This window comes from Lynx rufus, unplaced genomic scaffold (genome assembly GCF_022079265.1).
Source record: "Lynx rufus isolate CCGP_SWC_20201006 ecotype Redwood Valley unplaced genomic scaffold, mLynRuf1.p SCAF_8, whole genome shotgun sequence".
Taxonomy (NCBI): Eukaryota; Metazoa; Chordata; class Mammalia; order Carnivora; family Felidae; genus Lynx; species Lynx rufus.
The window spans coordinates 10,080,823-10,101,967 of NW_025814896.1; the positions used below are offsets into that span (position 1 = coordinate 10,080,823).

The following is a 21,145-nucleotide window of genomic DNA, read 5'->3' on the forward strand; positions in this document are numbered from 1 at the left end:
GGCGCCTGGCGGGCTCAGTCAGATAAGCCTCCAACTCTTTGGCTCAGGTCACGATCTCCTAGTTCGTGGATCTGAGCCCCACATCAAGCTCTGTGCCAATGGTGCGGAGCCTGCTTCAGATTCTCTCCCTCTCTCTGCCCCTTCCCTGCTCGCGCACGTGCATGCACACACTCTTGGAGATAAACTTTAAAAAAAAAAAAACTTTAAAATATCTGCCTAAAAGTAACAGCCGGGGTGCCTGACTCAGGGCATGCCACTCTTGATCTTGGGGCTGTAAGTTCAAGCCCCGCATTGGGTGGAAGGATTACTTAAAATCTTAAGAACGTCTCTCAAAACTTGAATAAAAACTAACTCCCCCAAAAATGTGACCAGGGGCATTATCTGTACCTTTGCAAATCTCCCTATTGAAGTCAGGTGGATTCTCACGCCTGTAGTCAGTCCGTCACCGTGTGTTTTGAGGTGTCGGAAGAAAATCTGGCCTCTCCCATGTGGTTGAGATGGGAATATTGATCGCCATTTCAGATAACGTTCAGATAACGTTCTTTATTCTACCCAACCCGACAAAGGGTGGCTTCTTAAGGATTAGTTGCTGTGTAGAATCTGTAGCCATATCCACAACCTTTTCACACCGTTAAACTAAAATCCATTGTTGTAATTACCTTGGCTCTTAACTCCTGCTTGAATTTTTAGATGTCCTGCATTAGTCTCTTGAAAATACCGGTTGACCCACTCACGTGATTCTTCCAAATATTGACCCATTTCATAATCCTGTAGGGAAAAAAATCCCTTCATTATTCTCGGCCTCCTCGGAAAAAAAAAAGTCTAAGAACCAGGAAGCTGTGCCCTCAGGGGAGGGACTCCATTCTGACGTCTCAACTTTGCTGCGCTCAGAGCTGGGATGTTACCCTCGCCCCGTTGGTAACTTTCCTTGCAATGACAGGTTCACTTAGTTCGTTCTGAAGATTTGCCAGATGCCAGACCTGGGGCAGGAAAAAAAACCCGTAGTTGATCTGCTCTTTGAAGTCCAAGGGGTGTGGACACCTAGCTTGCATCCCAGCCACGTGACGGTGCTTGTTCTCCAGACAACCGGGGTACTTGGGTTCACGGCGGAGTGCCTTCTGCATACTTCGTATTTCGCTACAAGGTGTTAAAAAAAAAAAAAAGCTTCGGGGGGAGTGGCTTAATCAGAGCAATTTGCTGCGGGGAAAAGCTACTCCTAAGTGAAAGGAGCTCTGTGCTCCCTGGGACGGCATGGGGTGAAGGGCATCCGTACCGCTGGCAGAGCTGATGATCGGTACTCGGGCACCTGCAGTTCTGCTCAGCGACTCCTGGGGCAGGTGTAAAGGTCAACAATGAAAACAAAGTCCCCCCTTAGTCAAAGGTATTTCCATACTACTACAGGCTTTGCCAGAAGAGACTCCGGGACCCCCGGGCACCCACGGACTGCACTTTGAGAACCGTAGAGGGTGGAGTTGGAGAGGCAAAGGCAGGAGGGTGGGGGTGCCGCAGGCACAGGAGTGGCTCAGAACGGGGGGCCTGTGTACCCAGAATGTGGGCTTGCTGCGGACTTCTATTTGGGAAGAGTAAATTAGCAAGCTGGCTGTGATCACATTGGAGACTTCTTGGAAAACCAGACCTTGATCGTGGATCTTATGACCTTTATCCTAAAGCTACGTCTTCTCGAGGCTCCGGGTGGCTCAGTCAGTTGAGATTAGGACTTTGGCTGGGGTCATGATCTCGAAGTTCATGGGTTTGAGCCCCCACACCAGGCTCTTCACTGTCCGCAGAGAGCCTGCTTTGGGTCCTCTGTCTGCCCCCTCCCCACTCATCCGTCCTCCCTCTCTCTCTCAAAAATAAACATTAAAAAGAAGTCCTGTTTTGTCTATATAGCCCAAATGCCAGTTTATCCTGGATGAAAAAGCGTTTAATGTTTTATTAGAGCGTGCAAGGGCAGGAGGGGGGAGAGAAGATCCCAAGCGGGCTCCGTGCTGTCAGCACAGAGCCCGACGTGGGGCTCAGACCCTCAAACTGCGAGATTGTGGCCGAAATCCAGAGTCCAGAATCGGACGCTTGGCCAGCTAAGTCACGCACACGACCCTCTCCTGGGTGAAAATATTTAATCGAAGTGAAGATGGCCCTGTCCTGCAGCATGTCGTAACAGGAGTTGGGCTTAAGGTTTCTATTCTGAGGTTTTACTTCCTCACTTGGTGGCGGCAGCAGGTTAATCAGTCATGAAAGGAGTGGAAGCATTTTTCTCTTTTCCCTCTCCCAGTAGACCGTTAACTGAACATGTGCACACTTTTCCTGGGAGCCTTGATAGAACATGCCAGCAATGCTCTCTGCTTAGGACTTGCAGCAGATGGAGGGGGGGGGGTGTCAATTAGGCTATGAGGACAATGTCCTCTCAGTGGCAACTAAGACTGCTCGGCCCCTTCCGGTGTCCCCCAGAGTCCATCATTGCTTCTCGCCTTGTTATCTTCTGTCCAGGACCCAGCCGAAGCAGCAGCCTCTGTCCGGAACCTGCCAGATAAAGGCGGTCTTGACCTTCTTTTTTTTCTTTCCTGCTATGGACCCTCGCCAGAATGTTTTTCAGTGCGATAAAATGACGTTAAGCTATATTTTAGTACAACTGGTCCGTGTTCAGGGGGAGACACAGAATCCGAAGCAGGCTCCAGGCTCTGAGCTGTCAGCAGAGAGCCCAATGCAGGGCTCGAACTGTGAGATCATGACCTGAGCCTAAGTCGGAAGCTTAACCAATTGAGCTACCCAGGTGCCCAGTGTGGTCTTCTACTAGACTAACCCTTTCTATTCCACACTAAAGACCAGAAGTGAAAGCATCACCTGGGATCTTGTTAAAAAGGCCGAATCTTGGGGCTAACCCAGACGTGATGCAAACTACGTTTTTACTCTTTAAGTTTGATGCAAGAACTAGGAGATGGTGGTCAAAGGGTGCAAACCTCCAGTTCCGAGACGTACGCGTCCTGGGGATCTGACGTACGGTGTGGGGACTGTTCAGTTAACGTTACGTTCTTGAAAGTTGCTGAGCGTAGATCTTAAGTGTTCTCACCACAAAAAAAGAATAATTCTCTGAGGTCAAGGAGGTGCTAACTAAACTTCTAGTGGTGATCCTTTCTCGATGTATTCTTGTATTAAGTCATCACGTTGGATGCCTTAAGGTCCTGTTCGTTATATCTCCAAGCCAGACAAAACCACCTAGTGATGCAGCCTTCCTCACCCCCGCATTAGTATGTGCAGGAACCCAGAAGAAACCCTGTTTAATGTCGGGTCAGCTACTAGATCCTGTCTTAATTGGGAAGTAGTGACGAGCATAAATGAGGCTTCAAGAGACCCGCAGGTATGAACATGGTTCCTGTCTATTGACCGGGGTCTCAGGTCAATTATTAGTATGACTATATTATTAGTATAGCGTGTTGACTGCACAGTGGGTAGGAATGCTAACTTCCAGTTAGAGGTAGTAGAAATAAAAATTGCTTCCCTTATAAGGTCTTGGGCCCCCTAAACCTTGCCCGCAAGCCCTGAATTAAGAACCCCTGATCTGGAATGTTACTGGTCATCCCGGGCAAGAGAAACGTGTGACCAGCCACACCCTGGCTGTTAAAAAGCCTTTGCCTGGGGGTGCCTGGCTGGCTCCGAAGAGCTGGTGACTCTCGATATCGGGGCCGTGAGTTCAAGCCTCTCATTGGGTGTAGAGATTACCTAAAACTTGAAAAAAGGATTTGCCTGACAGCAACGCCTCAGCTTGAATTCTATTTCTTTGGGCAGCACAAGACCCATACCTAAGCCTATGGTCAGTCCCGGGGCCAGGGAGGCAAAATTCTCCTGGGCGGGGGCGCATGGTGAATACTGGAGCAGTGAATCGTTCACTTCGGGGTACATCTCTGACCTAGCGATTTTAGTGGTCGTTGATCTGTTTCCTCCTGGTTCAGACGTTGTAATTTGACCTATTCCTAAACCGTTATCCTTGTTATTAAATCTTCATTTGATTGGGGTAAAGTTCTACGTAAGTCACGATGGGCTCGACGTCCTGCCCCCTTCCTCTTTCCCAGAGTCTGGTGGAATTGTTGTCAATCGGGTAGGTAATCTTGTCTCCCACCCCCACCCTGGGGACACTGGTCAATAATCAGAAGACCTTTTTGACTCTTAACACTGGGAGTGGAGGTGCTCCTGGCATCTAGTGGGAGGTGGTCAGGGGTGCTGCTGAACATCCCACAGTGCACAGGAGAGCCTGCAGGAAAGAACTAATTGACCAAAAAGGCGATATTGAGATTGAAGACCCTATGGTATTGATATCTTCTCCTTGAGCAGATCTCCCTTCTTAGCCGTTATATGTGTATATGGATTAGCTGCTGCGTATCCTAATTTCTTCTACTTTATTAAATTGCCTACGGTTCACCTTTAGCCTTTTGTTAACCATGAACTCAAGTCTATAAACATTCCTCTGAAAACAGGGATAGGCTCTCGGTTTTGATCCATGGAGCTCTCCCTGTTCATCTCTCGGGAGCTTGTAATCTGATTTTGATTTGTGAACAAAGAGAGTTTTAAAATATGCTCTTGGGGCCCCTGGGCAACCCAGCTGAGCGTCTGGCTCTCGATTTCGGCTCAGGTCATGATCTCACGGTGGCGTGGGTTTGGGCCCCGCATTGGGCTCTGTGTTGGCAGCTCGGAGCCTGCTTGGGATTCTCTCTTGCCCTCTCTCTCTGCCCTTCCCCCGCTCAAACTGCCTCTCAAATAAACTTTAAAGTAAAAAATACATGCTCTGACTTTTGGAAAACCATTTGTGAAACCATATTCATTTCAGAAGTTTGAGTCCCATCCGCTTGGTTTTATCTTTTCAGTATGAATTTCTCCGTGGCTTTCGCCATGATTTCTGTTTTGCCTAACAGTTGATACTCTTCTAGCACTTTTCCTACGATGTTTTTCTGTCCTAGAATATGTGTTTCCTAGAATAGGTTTCTACTTGTCATTTTTATTTACCTTAAGAGCATTAAACTGACCCCTTAAACGCGTTAAAACTTGTAACAGGGAAACTTAATCCATTTATCTTTACTTATACGTAGTTTGACTTTTACTTGTGTTCTTTTGCCTCTCTTTTATGGTTCTCTTGTGGTTTGGAAGCAATAGTTTGCATTTTATTATATCCCACATCTTCCTTTTTTTTTTTTCCTGATGTACACAGTTCAAGCGTGATGCCCTGAGTCATCAACTGGCTTTATTTTCTCTTCCCACTCCATGCTAGTTCAAGTATAGGACTCCATTTAAATAATTTCTGTAGAACTTTTGCAGACACTGCTCTCCTCTTGCTGCCATCCAGGGTTGTTGGAGGAACGATAAGCTGATCTGAGCATTTCTTTCTAAAAGCTGGAAGATCTCCTCCTCATGCCTCTACATAAGCCATCTGAAGACCCGTGGCTGTCTTTCGTGTAGAGAAGTGACTGTTTTCTCTGTTCTGTCCTAGACCGTCTAGAACTGGCTTTCATGTCTTGTACTTTCCCCGTTGTCCTTTTGGGCAGCCTTCTGGGAGATTCTTTCGCTCCATCATCTAAGTCCTCTTGAGACCACCTTTCTGCTAGACAACTTGGAGTCTTGAGAGTCCTGGGAGAATAGGAAGTGTTAGGAAAATGAAAATGGTTTGCTTTTAAATTTTTTTTTTTTCTTCAACGTTTTTATTTATTTTTGGGACAGAGAGAGACAGAGCATGAACGGGGGAGGGGCAGAGAGAGAGGGAGACACAGAATCGGAAACAGGCTCCAGGCTCTGAGCCATCAGCCCAGAGCCTGACGCGGGGCTCGAACTCACGGACCGCGAGATCGTGACCTGGCTGAAGTCGGACGCTTAACCGACTGCGCCACCCAGGCGCCCCTAAAAAATGGTTTGCTTTTAGAACCTCAGGTTCGTGGACGTGTCTTTTGTGGTTCTGGCTTTCCCCCTAAGCATTTGTTTGTTGGGTAGATTTTTTTTTTTTTTTTTTTTTTTTAAACCTGCATATGATCAGTCTGGAGTGGTTGTAGGGGAGGGCTGGAGCACTCCTTGGAGGAAATGTTCTGGCAATAGGGTCCTGTTCTCCAGAATCTCTCTGGCTCCTTGAGGCCTTTGCACTGTTGCTGTGGTTGTAAGCACCCTCACTTTCTAATAGCCTGGGGGTAGACACCGTTGCTGCTGTGGTTTGGTAGAAGTAAGGGAAGGAGTCATCCCGATCATTCTGTGCGGTTCGTCAGCTGCTGAGCCAGAAAGCTGTTCTAAGATCCCTACACCTGAACTTGAATGCTTCTAATAATCCCTCGCTTTCTCCCAAACCGGGTTTGCCCTATGATGTTCTCCTTCAGTCTGATTTTTAGCTCATCTGTTTCTTCGGATTCCTTAAAATTTGTGAGCCATCAACGAAGAGCCCACCTTCTCGTGTCCCAGTGCGCTGAGCTATGGTATCTTCCTATCTGGGCATTTGGACCGAAGAAAGAGGCAGACCCCTATGCCCTGGCTCCCATCTTGGTCAGATCTCTTTGCCACCCTCTTCATAGAGAAACCCTTAACCCCTTGAATCTTCCTTATGTGTTTGAAGGAGACAAACCACACAAGTGTGAGTTCTGTGACAAGTGCTTCAGCCGGAAGGACAACCTGACCATGCACATGCGTTGCCACACCAGCGTGAAGCCCCACAAGTGTCACCTGTGTGACTACGCCGCCGTGGACAGCAGCAGCCTCAAGAAGCACCTGCGGATACACTCGGACGAGCGGCCGTACAAATGCCAGCTCTGCCCCTACGCCAGCCGCAACTCCAGCCAGCTCACCGTGCACCTGCGGTCCCACACAGGTAGGTCCCTGGCCTTGGAAACCTGTGCCTTACTTGTTACCTAGCCTCTTAACCTTCATCTCCTCAAAACACAAGCATCTGAGGTGATTTGATGGTCCAAGCAAAAGAATTGGAATTTTCGGTGGTTTTTCACCAAGAAGACAACTTCCAGTAACACATGGAAGTCGGACAGCTGGGTTCTCTAACTTCATAGACCACAGCTGGGGAGGAATACCCAAGACAGCAGTTAAGCAAAGGCTGTGTCTCCAGAGTCCGATGTATAAAGTAGGCATTTCCGTCATTGTACAGAAACCGATTCCATGCCTTAATTCAGAAATGTGACAAAATTAGTTGACGGGAACTGCGAATCCCAAGTTGCTAGTTTCTGGAAATCAGACTTTGCCACGAGCTTGCTCTTCCCCTGGTGAGACCCCTTTTGAATAACAATAGAACCAGCCAGCTCATGGTGGCTCAGGAAAAATGGGGGTTGGGAAGCTCAAGAGGCTGAGAAAATTAGACTTTTCAGTGAATTCATAGAAGATGGTGAGCAGGCTGAAAATGCTGACATCTGAAACTAAGTAAATAAGTAAATTCCAGCAGACAAATGGGAGGCAGACATAGAATTGGGAGCCCATCCTTCCAGCCAATGTCTTACTGCCCTGAGAGCTCTGAACTTGAAACTGGCATGTAGACCTGCCAAGGCCACATAGCTCAGAGGAGAAGCTAAAGCCGATTTGGCAACATGGCCCCAACTGCCCAGTGGCAGATAAAACCCATGACACCTATGTCTAATCCTAAATCCGTCTACCCTTCCTAAATCTAAATGTCAGTTGTGGATTATGAGTCACGGCAGGAAACGAGTGATCTAAAATGCACCAAAGCGAACCAATCCTGGAGTTAACCAAGTACTTGGGTAATCGTTTCCATCCTAATTGGTATCTTCCCACTAGCAGAAATGTTGCATCCAAGACGAGTTCTATGAGAAGGCAGTGAGACCAAAGTATGAATTAAAAACGAGAGCTGCTGTCTACAAAGGTAAAGAACTTTCCCAGAGATGAGATGAAAAAAATCTGATTTGTATAACTGAGAATAAGAAGCTGGAAGTTCGGAGTCACTAACTAGGCCTAGGAAAAAAAGAAAACAGAAGTGAGAAAATCAAATGAGAAAGAATTTCCCAATTCTAGAGAGCTGTGAGAATGGACAGGGTTCACAAGATTCCAAGCACAGAGGGGGTGGATGGGGAGTGTCAAACCTAGGAAAACTTCTCAGTGGTGTTGGCTTCTAAGGGGATAGTGGAATCGTGTCCTCAAAGCTGGGAAATGATTTTGAAGGAAGAATTCTATACCCAGCTAAACTTCCTGAAGTATGCAAGTAGAAAGTAGGCACAATCTGCAAGAAGTCAAGACTTCCAGCCAGCCTGCTGGCGGAAGTTACTGGAAGATAGGCTGTTCTCCAGGGAGAAGACCTAATTTGGCATGAGATACTTGATGTATATTTGGATATAGTTAAGTTTGCAGTAAAGAATTATCTGCAGTTAAGTCTGCAGATAATTCCTCTGTAGAAGGTTTAAGAGAAAATTCAATAAATCAGAAGTTAAAAACCCACAAGAAATTTGATGTATATTTGGATATAGTTAAGTTTGCAGTAAAGAATTATCTGCAGTTAAGTCTGCAGATAATTCCTCTGTAGAAGGTTTAAGAGAAAATTCAATAAATCAGAAGTTAAAAACCCACAAGAAATTTCCCGTAAACTGTTACATAATTAAAAGACTGGATGACTCTGAGATTATGGCAAGATTCTTTTTTTCCTCAGTGCGTAGTCCAGTCAAGAATTAAGCTAAACTGCGAACCAAAATAAGCATGAAAGAAAAGCAAATCGGTTTGACCTTGATACTATCCCATGGCCCAGGTGTGACAGTAACCCTCTAAGGAGGTGGACAGAATTCTGGTCCATTATTTGCCTCTGGTGAATATGACCTATACCCAGTCACAAGTTGTAATTTGATTCTAACACTGAAAACAACTAGTTAAAGCCTGGGAATTCACTGGTCAGAATGCGAATGTTCTGAAACTTAAATGAGAAAATAAAGCTATCCTGACGAGTAGGAAGACATAGTGTGGTGATGGAGAGGAAGGACTCCTCAAGAAACCTCTCAAGCTGATAGACTAGAAGTCGGGAAGTTATTACCCAATGTAGGAGGTAACACCAGAAGAGTAAAACACCTACCCAATAATGGAGGGTAGGGGGAAGGATGGGTGTGTAGGATAAGTGAGATCCTCATCTTTGCTTAGGTTCAGCTGATGATGATTAAAGTAGGAACCTCCCAAAGCACTAAAAACCCTTAGCAGTGCCTCCAGAGTACAGAAGGAGGCTATGGATTTTCAGTACTTGTTGCTGAGCAACATATTCCCTCATTAATTTTATAAGTAAAATTCAGTCTAATCGTAAACTTTGGCTTATATTACTAAAGTTTCCTATCGATTGATATAATACAGCTCAAACGCTAGAGTAAGCGATTAGGTCCTAGTTGGATTTGGAACAACTGTAACCTAAATTGTACCCCTTCCACGTCCAACTTTGAGGCGTGAGAGTCAGATTCGAAAGCAAAGTGACCTCATGAAGAGCACGAACTTGGATATCATGGTGCCTGAGTTTAAATCCCTGCTGTTTGACCTCCCTAAGCCTCCGTTACCCCATCTATGAAATGGGGGTTATGGTACCTACTCCTAAGATTGTCGTGAGGAAAAGAGAAGGTCACGGACGTGGTAAGTGGTGCTGTTAGGGAGTCACTGGTAGGTAGAGTTCAAAGACCCAAGTGTCTCTGCGGCTACAGGTATTCTGACGTATGTTTGGGGGGAGCTCTTTCGCCTGCCCGCTCTAATGGAAACACACCTTCCGTTGTTAGGGGACACCCCCTTCCAGTGCTGGCTCTGTAGCGCCAAGTTCAAAATCAGCTCGGACTTGAAAAGGCACATGATCGTGCACTCGGGGGAGAAGCCTTTCAAGTGCGAGTTCTGTGACGTCCGCTGCACCATGAAAGCCAACCTCAAGTCGCACATCCGCATCAAGCACACGTTCAAGTGCCTGCACTGCTCCTTCCAGGGCCGGGACCGGGCCGACCTCCTGGAGCACAGCCGGCTGCACCAGGCCGACCACCCCGAGAAGTGTCCCGAGTGCAGCTACTCGTGCTCCAGCGCGGCCGCCCTGCGCGTGCACAGCAGGGTGCATTGCAAAGACCGCCCGTTCAAGTGTGACTTCTGCAGCTTTGACACGAAGCGGCCCAGCAGCCTGGCCAAGCACATTGACAAGGTGCACAGGGACGAGACCAAAACGGAGAACCGGGCCCCGCAGGGCAAGGAGGGGCCCCGAGGGAGCAGCTCCCAGCACGTGGCCAAGATAGTGACCCAGAGGGCCTTCCGCTGTGAGACCTGCGGCGCCTCCTTCGTCAGGGATGACTCTCTGAGATGCCATAAGAAGCAACACAACGACCAGAGTGAGAACAAGAACTCGGACTTGGTCACCTTCCCGCCCGAAAGCAGTGCCTCGGGGCAGCTCGGCCCCCTGGTCTCCACGGGGCAGCTTGAGACGCCCCTGGAGCCCAGCCAGTGCCTCTAGTTCAGCCAAAGAGGGTGGTCAGCTGTCTGGATTCCAGGCAAATGCCCTCCGAGTAGAGGCCGTCAAGCCAGACTTGAGCTGCCAGCTCCGGGGACAGCTGCCCCAACTTCCCAGGCCCTCGAGGCAGTGGCCGCAGTCGCTGGCATGAGAACCAACGCCAAAGCACCAGTGTGGAGACTGCCTTCCACGTTGCCGTCTAACCTCCGAGCGTCGTCTAAGCAAGTGGACCCAGGCGTCCCGAGGTGGGGCGGGGGGGGGGGTCCATCACGCACGGCTCTATCCAGTAGGGATGGTTTCGTGCTGGTTTCTGATCCTAAAACGAATCCATCTCTGATGGGATTATTAAACTACTTAGACGACATGGAAAACCAAACTGATGCAAACAGTGGGGAAGGTTAAGAGGACAGCGGGGTATGTGGGGGGGCCTGGAGCGGCTGGAAAAGTTCTGTTTCTTAACCTGGGTGGCGGTGACAAGCGTTCGCCTTATGCGCTCGTGTGGTCCCTTTTAGCGTTGTCTTCGAATAAACAGGCAGACTCCTCTGTGGGATGACGTAAGAGGGACGGTCCATTTTTGTCTTTACGCCCTTGCAGTAGAGTGGTTATGGCATGGGGTGCCCCAGCCCCAGCCCATTGGGTAACGCATTCTGAATGCACACGGGCTTTCTCCAGGTCTCTGCTTCAGGGAAGTGAAACGCAGTTGGATCTGTAGGTGGCACCAAAGGTCAAGCTAGCACTCCCTGCGCCTGCCATACGCATTGCGAAACTCCACTTCCGTGCTTTGTGAAGAAAAGACTAGGGGCCCAGTGGGGCCCCAGCTTGGTTCTGGGACACGTGATGCATGAGATGGCCGGAGCTTAGAGTCTCCTCCCAGTAAGCACTTGGTATTTGCTGCGCCAACAAGTGGAAACCCCACCCTCTTGTAGATGGACATTTTGCTTGGCCGAAACTTCGGAGGGCTCTGGAAGGCCAGTGGATATGTAATTGATCCAAAGCTGTTTTGTCCTTTGACACCTTTCCTCACGTCCGGTCTTTGTGCCCTCATCAAGTTAGACGTCTGTGCTTTTAAAACCAATTAAGTCGATCCATTGTTTTTGGTAAACTAGGAAAAAAAGGACGTGAAAATTTTTATAGATTGTTTACAGGGGAATAAATGGTTTACTTATGAAATAGCAAGAGGTATGTAGCTTACTTTGTTATGCGTTCTGTTGTTTGAACGTATCTGATTGAGGTGTGGCATCGGGTGAATGATAAAACCCTGTCGGACCTCTTTGTTGCCAGAAGAAAAGATGAAAATGATGGAAACGCGTGATAGAATTAATCCTTGCTTTGCGTCTGTGGTTTTCCACTGTTCAAGGGAGTGTTTGGTTACCGAATGCCAGTGCATTGTACTGATGCTGTTGTCACATTTCTGCTGTTTGTCATGAGTCTTATCTGTGTTTCTGTTCTAGTAGCAGGGGGCTGTTGACCTTTCAAGTGGGAACCCATAGATCGAAATCATAAACGTTCCTCGAACTTTTGGTATCACAGCTCTTCAGGTAAACAGGAACAGCCTTTTTGAGAAGGCCTATTTTTCCCCCCATTTTGTATGGACTTTCAGAGGTCCAAGATCCACCCTGGGTATCATCTAGCAATTTGGATTCCCTATAGGGCAAAGGTCAGCAAAGACTTCCGGACCAGACGGTAAATATTGGAGGCATCGTGGGGCTGTCAGGTCTCCCTTGTGACAGAAACTCTGGTTTTAGCACAAAAGCAGCCATAGACTATAAGAAAAAGAATGAACTTGTCTGTGTTCCAATAAAACTTCATAACATAGGGGCGCCTGGCTGGCCCAGTTGGAAGAGCATGTGACTCTTAGTCTCAAGGGTCGGGGGTTTGAGCCCCGTGGGGGGTGTAGAGATTACTTAAAACTCTAAAAAGGAAACTTGATAATTCAGGAGGTGGGCGAGTAAACTGGCCATCCCTTCCAGGATGAGACTTCAAGCGGACAGTCAATGCCAAAACTACGGGAAACCTCCGTGACGGTGCAGACCAGTAAAGCCAAGTCTCTGTGCCTCGGTTTGCAAAGTCCCTGTTGGTCTGAAGGGGGAAGTTGAGCGTGTTGGCAGTTTGACTTCACCTGGACTGGGAGTTGGTGAGCTTTCTCAGTCAAGTGCCAGATAGTAAATATTTGCGGCTCCGCCGGCCTTTGTCTCTGATGAAACTGTCGCACTGTGTTCCCTTATGCTGTTGTAGCACAACAACTCCACTCTGCCATTGTCGCTGCAGGAGCCAGAGGCGATAGGGGAGCAAATGGGCGTGGCCATGTGCCGATAAAACTTTATTTACAAGAAGGGCCATGATTTGGAGGGCCAGAGTTTGCTGACCCCTGGACAGAGGGCTGGACCAGTGAGTGCAAGCAACGGGGTAAGTGATTATGGGTTGAAAACGTGGAGAAGAGCTACTGAGGTGGCTAAATGTCCTGGGGTCCCTTCGAGGAAGGGGCTGTTTTCACTCAACAGATGAGTTCAAGGTGGCAGGCACTGGGGAGAACCGGATCCTCCTGATTCTTCTTCAGATGGGCTATAAGATCTCCAGGGAGGAGTCCAGAAATCAAGATGATGACCTCATGTTCTTGTCTGCTTATGGTTTCTTGCTGCCTTCTAAACCCTATAGACCATGGATTTTTTTTTTGTCCCTGCATTTAGCTCCTTTCTTAAAAGGATGGACCTCCATTCCTCTTGCTGTGGCCAGACCTTGTGCTAAAACTTTACCTGCATTCACTGATCTCTCCCAGTGCCATCCAGAGCTGGGACTGGAGTCAGGGAGTGGGAGGCACTTGCCCAGAGCCCCAAAAGCTACATAACCGACAAATATTTTGATCGGCGAGCTACGGCGCTGAGGTCAGCCACTTTGTTTTTGTGAAGTGGCATTAGAAGTTGGCCTGGGACTTAGGGCAAGCCATCGGGAGCAGACGTGGATCCTATCTTTAAAATTGCATTAAAATACTGACCTTGATCAGTGAGATGGTTGGTACCACTTTGCATTGGCACCTGAGGGGACCGCCTCTCCCACCTCACCCTGGTTCCTGCCTCTTGTCCAAATGCAAAAACCGAAACACAAAGGTGAAGAAACTTCCTGGAACAGACTTGGGTTTCAGCCGCTGGCAGGGTAGCTCCAGAATCCAAGCTTTTAACGAGAGTGCGAGGCTGGGTCTCGGAGAAAAATCTTGTTAAGCTAGTAAGTTGACCTGAGCCGGGGTGATGACCACCATCCCCAGGAAACCTTTTGACGGAAGCGAATGGGGTTGAGGAGGAAGGATGCGAGGAAGGCCAGCCTCCGGCGGTACTATGTGGCTGACCTCCAGCCGGAGACTCAGATTCTCAGTTTGTTCCTCTGCATGTGCCGCTTCAGGCATTTGGCGTAATGATAAAAATCAACCGGCTTAGAACAAAACCGAGGTTGGCTTACCTGTTTGTCCTTTTCTTGTTGAGGGGGGAGGCAGATGGGGGAATGACCAAGACCTAGCACTGTAGCTTCTGACATTGGGGATCGTGGCTTCTGTCTTCTCACCCAGGCTGGATCTTCAACACGTAGTCCAAGATGGCGGCCCTTAAGCTCCCACCAGGTGGAAAAGGCCCATCCCCCTTCCCCTTAACACTACCGAGAAGTTATAGGTAAACTCCTGCTCGCCTCCTCCAGTTACGTAGCTGGTCACACGGTAGTGAAGGGTGCCGGGAGGTGGTGGCTCTGGAAGAGCCTGTGCCAAGTTAAAACCTGGAAAGAGACCCCAGATCGTGAGTGTTCTCTGACCAGTAATGCAGTCACGCGGCCTCCTGGAAGATGCAGGTGACTTTTCGAAGAAACCCCTGGTCTGGATCCTGAACCCTCGGTGTTCTCCACGCAAACACTTCCATCTTATCAGGGTTTATTGGCCTTCACCCAAGGTTTTCTGTCACCCTAGTCCAGTGGGTCTCCACCGTGGCTACAGTCACCTGGGAAGCCTTTAGGTATTCGGAATCTATCTTGGGGCAGGGGGATTGGTATCTCTGGGAGTTCTGCAGGTGATTCTAAGGTGCAGTGGGACAGCTCCTCCAATTCGAGGACCTGCCACGTATGCTTTCACAGAGGGGCCAACACTCGACTATTCTTGCCGTGTTGAAATTCTTAATTTTTTTTTTTAATGTTTATTTTTGAGAGAGAGCTGGAGTGGGAGGGGGGAGGGAGACCCAGAATCCAAAGCAGGCTCCAGGCTCTGAGCTGTGAGCACAGAACCCGACTCAGGGCTCGAACTCGTGAACCGTGGGATCATGACCTGGGCTGAAGTCGGACGCTTAACCGACGGAGCCACCCAGGCGCCCCTTTTGAATGATGTAGGCTTCGATTACTGCATTAAATAAGCTCTAGCAGCAGATCTGGTAAGTGCTCTCCCTTTGCAGTAGTGATGGTGTTTCAAGATCACTAGAGCCGTGATGTTAAAATGCCTGATTTCCTTCGACTTGGTACCTATATCCAAAATTGACGGGCTCGGTTGGAGCCTAGTGCAGGAAGCTCCTCTTTCCTGTCCGAATCCCGGACCTCCTGGATTCCATCCGTGGTCCCTTGATCCTATATGAAGGCCACTAGTGCTAATGCAGTTTCTGGGATCTGGTGTCCATGGTGAACTTGCACGTCTGTCATAACTTGACCTGGTAGCACGAGCATTTGAAAACTGGCCCCCCTGTACCCCTGCTCAAAACACCTTGCGTTAGGAGGCTTCACCAAATGGGCTCCTTGTACCGTCTTTTTCTGATAGGCTGTTCTTTAAGATGACTCAGTGCTCACGTGTCAGTCTAAGGGACTTTGGCCCCTAGAAAATACCTTGTACATTCGTCCGACCGTTCTGACGTTCTCAAGACACTGCTCGCACTCACGTTTTATCATCTGTTTCTTGGAAGGCTGCAAAAGACTGGCTTCAGCCTAATACCAAAGGTAGGCTTTTTGCCCAAGGCTGGGAGGGTAACCTGTGAATACGGAACGGTTAATTCTAGTATTCAGCCTGGTGTCCCGAGCACTTGTTTTAAGCATCCTGGGAGGGGAATGGGGTTTCAGGTGTATTGGTGGTTACTCATGGCTGTGAAACAACCTACCTCCATTTCTTTGAGTTTTGATAAGTGATCCCTTCAGGAGGGAGAGAAATTGATTCCCTGCATATAGTTCTTTAAAAAAAAAAAAAAAAAAAAAAAAACACCTCTCTGGATTTTGAGAAAAACTAGGTCCATCTGCCTCCTGGGTGGTTCGTACATCCCCGGTTACCAGAAGACCTTTCCGCTCTCCGTATCTGAGGGAATCAGAGGTACAAATGTCCTTTGGAAGGGTTTCCCCTTTGAAAGAAAAATCTTTATTCCAGATACTCCTTTCTCCCCTGGCCCTAGCCTGGTCTCTAGCCCAGGGGTCAGCACACTTTTTTGTAAAGCAGGTAGTAAATATCTTCGGCTCTGTAGGCCCTTCGGTCTCTGTTGCAACAGCTGAACTCTGACCTTGTAGCATAGAGGCAGCCGTAGACCGTACGTAAGGGAATGTATAGCTGTGTTCCAGTTAATCTTCATGGGCAGTGCAAGGAGTTTCATGTAATTTCTCACGTCACAAAATACTTTGATTTTTTTGTTTAAGCAATTAAAACTCTAAGAACCCCTCTTCGTTTGTGGATTATACAAAAACAGTTGATGGCTTACCATGGAAAAGCCTGGGCAAAGTTTACGCAGGATCTCTGGTTCTTTGGACCTACAATTCTCATAGGAAGTTTGTTTATTTTAATAACAGGTAGTTGGCTGGCTTTGGCCCCTAAGCTGTAGTTTCTAACCCCTGCCGGTCAGAACAGCTTATGAACTTTTTTTTTTAATTTTTTTAAATGTTTGTTTAGGGGTGCCTGGGTGGCTCAGTCGGTTGAGCGTCCGACTTCGGCTCAGGTCATGATCTCATGATCCGTGAGTTCGAGCCCCGCGTCAGGCTCTGGGCTGATGGCTCAGAGCCTGGATCCTGCTTCGGATTCTGTGTCTCCCTCTCTCTCTGACCTCCCCCGTTCATTCTCTGTCTCTCTCTCTCTGTCTCAAAAATAAACAAACATGGAAAAAAATTTTCCATGTTTATTTTTGAAAGAGCGTGAGCAGGGGAGGGGCAGAGAGAGAAGGAGACGCAGAAACCGAAGCTCAGGCTCCAAGCTGTCAGCACAGAGCCTCACTCAGGGCTCGAACTCACAAACTGTGAGATCACGATCTGAGCCGAAGTCAGATGCTTAACCTACTGAGCCAACCAGGCGCCCCATGAAAATATATTTTTTAAACCACTCTCCTTTCTTAGATTGTTCTTGACGTGATCAGAACGTTTGAATATTCTTTTGATGTGTGCTGTTCCCAAATATTGCTTTTATATTAACAGTTCAAATATAAAAGCCTGTGCTATGTAGTGGTCCCTATAATTGTTCGTGTTTCTCAAACGTCTAAATGATAGGAAGTGAGTTTGTCAAATGTTCACTTGATTAGCTCAACACATCATCGTCAAAGTCATTTATGACTATTGTTTATATTTCAAAAGTGTAATACATACAGTTTAGAGAACAGTATCAGGGCACCTGGGTGGCTCAGTCAGTTGGGCGTCTCTGACTCTTGATGTCAGCTCAGGTCGTGATCTCACGGTTCTGTGGGTTCGAGCCCCACATTGGGCTCTGCATTGCCCGTGCGGAGCCTGCTTGGGATTCTCTCCTTCCCTCTCTGTCCCTCCCCCACTCGTATTCTCGCGCTCTCTCAAAATAAGTGAATAAACTCAAAAAAAAAAAAAAAAAAAAAAACAGTATCAGGATGTGCTGTGAGCAGTCTCCCTCCCATCTTGGTCCCTCTTTGTCCCTTTCAAGAGGCAGCTAAGATCTTTGTTTTCGCACAAGTTTTGATTTCAAATTTGTCATCGTCGCTGGTTTGGTGTTGGGTTCGCTGCCCAAGGTTTACAGTCGTGAGCACTTCAGGCGCGTGCTGCTCTCCACCACCTCTGCTCCGCACGGCAACTTTGCAACACGGGTGATGCTGGCCCCACTCTTTTCAGGGGCTCCAACGGACTTCCAGGAGAACGGTCATCAGTCACCAGCAGGGAGTGGTCTCCGGATGTCTTGTGATTCCGCCCGTTGTCTGCACAGGAAGTGCCTTGGCAGGGCGCGGAGGTCCTCCGTCTAGCCTCACGTGCTGAGCGGGGGTGATTCTTGCCTCCCACCTTGCGAATGACCTCTCTCCATCCCCTCTTCCTTTTCTGCTTCCTTTATCTGCCCGGGGGCCTCATCCGTGACGGACGTGCGCTACGACGCTAACTGCGTAGCCCCTGCAGTCCCCTCAGAGACACGTGTGACCTGGTACGTGACCAGCGGCCGTTCCAATAAAGACACATGGCCTGAAGACCAGCTCTTGAGGAGGATTCGGATTTCAAAAGTTGTTCTTGAAGAGGCGTAGGATGACGGGACACCTCCCCTGAACTTTCTTGCGTTTTTTTGTATCTGGTGGGCATGGTCGACCATTAAAATAAGCCCACGTTTGTGTAGTCAGACTAAACTAGAATTCGCCAGTGCTTTATCTGGAAAAAGACTACAGTGGAGTGAACGAAACCTACATCCTGACCAGGGCCACTCAAACTGGAAAGCAACACCCTAGATGGTGTAGCAGTCAGCTATTTTGGAGACGATGTTGCGTAACAAACCACCCGCCCCCCAAAACATGGGGGCTTTCGGCAGACATTTACTTTTCTCACTTGTGGACTCGGTAGCTCAGTTGTATGTTAAATGAGCTGGACTCCAGGTTTGGGGTTGGGTTCCGGTCTATTCCGTGAACCTCCATCTTCTCCTGGGGTCAGTGACCGTCACGATCTTCTCATGGCCGATCCCAGGAGCACACGAGGCAAAGCAGAACTCACAACACTGGTGAAAGTCTCTGCTCGTGCAAGCCCAACATGAGGGGTGAGGAAATAGGTGTCCTGTGCTCTGGGAGGACTGCAGAGGTCAACAGCCAAGGATGTGGGCGCCTCATCCTATTAGAGAAGAATAGGAACCAGTTGACTAGTCTAGGGATCAGCATTCTACAATCCATGGAGTACATCTGGCCAGCCGCCTGTTTTCGCAAATAGTGTTATTGGCATCTCAGTGTGCAGGTGGGCGAGATCATTCCAGATTCACATGCGATCGTGAGAAGTAATACAGGGCAAGCTCTTGTACGGTTCACCTTCTTTCCCCCCAATGATGACCCCCCCCATTTTTGTACAACCCTTGAGCTAAGAATGGTTTTCATATTTTTAAATGGTTGAAAGAAAAAAACTATGATCTATGGCAACTACATGAAATTCAGGCTCCTGGGTGACTCAGTTGGTTAAGCATCTTGAGTCTTGGTTTCAGCTTAGGTCATGATCTCGTAGTTTGTGAGTTCAAGCCCCACATCGGACACTGTGCTGGCAATGTGGCACCTGTGTGGGAGCCTCCCTCTCTCTCTGCCCTCCCCACTCACGTTCTCTCTCTGAAGAATTCTTTAAAAAACGTACATGAGGGGCGCCTGGGTGGCTCAGTCGGTTAAGTGTCCGACTTCAGCTCAGGTCATGATCTCATGGTCTGTGAGTTCAAGCCCCGCATTGGGCTCTGTGCTGACCGCTCAGAGCCTGGAGCCTGTTTCGGATTCTGTGTCTCCCTCTCTCTCTTACCCTCCCCCATTCATGCTCTGTCTCTCTCTGTCTCAAAAATAAATAAATGTTAAAAATAAAAAAATAATAACAAAATAAAAAAAAATAAACATACGTGAAATTCAAATGTGCATAAATAACACTGCACCAGAACACAGCCACACCCCTTCACTCCCTTTGTCTGTGGCTGCCTTTGTCCCGCGCTGGCGGAGGAGAGGCAGAGACCCTGTGTCCTGCAAAGCCTAAAATATCCAGGACCATGATCCTTCCACAGGAGATGTGCCCACCCTGCCCTAACCCGCAACACTTGATGTGCAGTGTGCTGGCAACAGCTTGCCTTTGGTTTGGTTGGTTTGGGTTCATTTATTTTTCCCCCCTTGTGGGGGAAGCCAGTGTGGGGCTTGAACTCACAACCCTGAGATCAAGAGTCTCCTGCTCTACTGACCAAGCCAAAAGCCACACCCCAGTTTGCCTTGGTTTTGTGATTGCTGTGTGTCAGGTGTTTTCCCAAGTGCTTTACCCCCCCTCCTCCCCCCCCCCCCCCGCTTAAGTCATGTGACCATCACAAGAAGTGTAAGGGGGGTGTGGGGGGTGGGGAGCCTTTTTATCCCCATTTTACATATGAATCAGCTCAGGCTTTGGAACTGGCCGAAAACGCCTAGGGTATGTTATGAGTGATGGAGTCACCATTCGTACCCAGACACCCCAATACCAAGCTTCTTGCCCCGTATTAACCCCTGAGCTGTTCCAGGTGTTTCTGCCATGTCCCCAGTGGTCATGGGTCCAGTGGATTTTAGGTTCTCTTGTGTGCTGCATAGCCGATGAATGAAAACAGAACGTCAGAGGAATGTACCAGAAGCACTTGGCAGGGCTTTTATATTCTCTATCGGAACTCTTTCCATCCCGAGAAGCCTGTTTCAAACACTGCCTCCTAATTCTGCCCGACCAGAAGGACTCTGTCTTCCCTTTTCCTTCCCAAAGCAGACGTCTCTCTTGTCAAATTCTGCTCGCAGGGATCGTGGCTGTTGTCATTGTGGACACGTCATACCCTCCACTGGGCGTATAAACAGCAGGGTGCTCACGTCGGTACTAAATTCTGTGGGTGTATGGTACCTTCCAGATTTGCATGCGAAGTGCGGAAAGCACCGACGTGACACGCTATGATCAGGAGTCTTGAAACTTTGCCTCTGGTGTCCGGGAGGATGTGAAACCCGCCTGATGTCGAGTGGCCCTTGGTAGGGAGCATGGATGAGGCATTTGGAAAGATGAGCCACTTTCTGGTATCGACAGTGTTCTGTCCTCGAGAACTATCGATATTTTTTTTAGGAACTCTGTTTTTGCTTTTGTTTTGTTTTACATTCATTTTTGAAAGAAACAGAGTCCATGTGGGGGAGGGGCAGAGAGAGGAGACACAGAATCCGAAGCAGGGTCCAGGCTCTGAGCTGTCACCACAGAGCCCGACGCGGGGCTCGAACCCGCGAACCATGAGATCATGACTTGAGCCGAAGTCGGACACTCAGCCGGCTGAGCCCCCCAGGCGCCGCGCATCCTTAGGTCTTGAACGTGAACTTCAGCTACAGCGTGGTGGTTACGAACCCAAAGGCTACAGTCAGGATGCCTGGTTTGAACTCTGGCTGTCGTTTAATGAGCTTCATGACCTTGGTCCTATCACTTGAGACCTCTGTGCCTTATTTCTTTATGAAATGAAGATAATCGTAGTGTCTCCTCACAGAATTGTCACAAAGATTAAATAAATGTATGTAATAGAGCTGGACTAGTGCCTTGTATATAATAAGCCCCAGGTAAAAAGCTACCTAATTATAATTTATGTTTGTAAATGAGTAGTTAATAACTGCAGACAGTTCTCCTTTACCCATGCCTACCAGGACGTGCAAGAGTTTCCTTGATCAAATCACTTACGTGTGACTTTGGAATTAATTCTATACTGTTTGCATTGGATTTATTTTGTTAATAGAAATCTCCAATGCTCATACTTGAATTGGAACAGACCACACATTTTGCCTTTTTTCGTCTTTGGTCAAGTACAAAATGCCTGTGTCTTGC

At 48.3% G+C, this 21,145-nt stretch overlaps 1 protein-coding gene across 1 annotated transcript in view; it reads left to right on the forward strand.

Moving 5' to 3' along the window:
- The window catches only part of ZFP64 (ZFP64 zinc finger protein), a 91,844-nt gene extending 80,255 nt beyond the window's left edge, over positions 1-11,589 (forward strand). Inside the window, exons 8-9 of the mRNA XM_047068854.1 lie at positions 6,578-6,829; positions 9,714-11,589. Coding sequence (XP_046924810.1) covers positions 6,578-6,829; positions 9,714-10,423 — 962 coding nt within the window. The 3' untranslated portion in view covers positions 10,424-11,589. The remainder of the gene's footprint in view (positions 1-6,577; positions 6,830-9,713) is intronic.
- Positions 11,590-21,145: the final 9,556 nt, after the last annotated feature.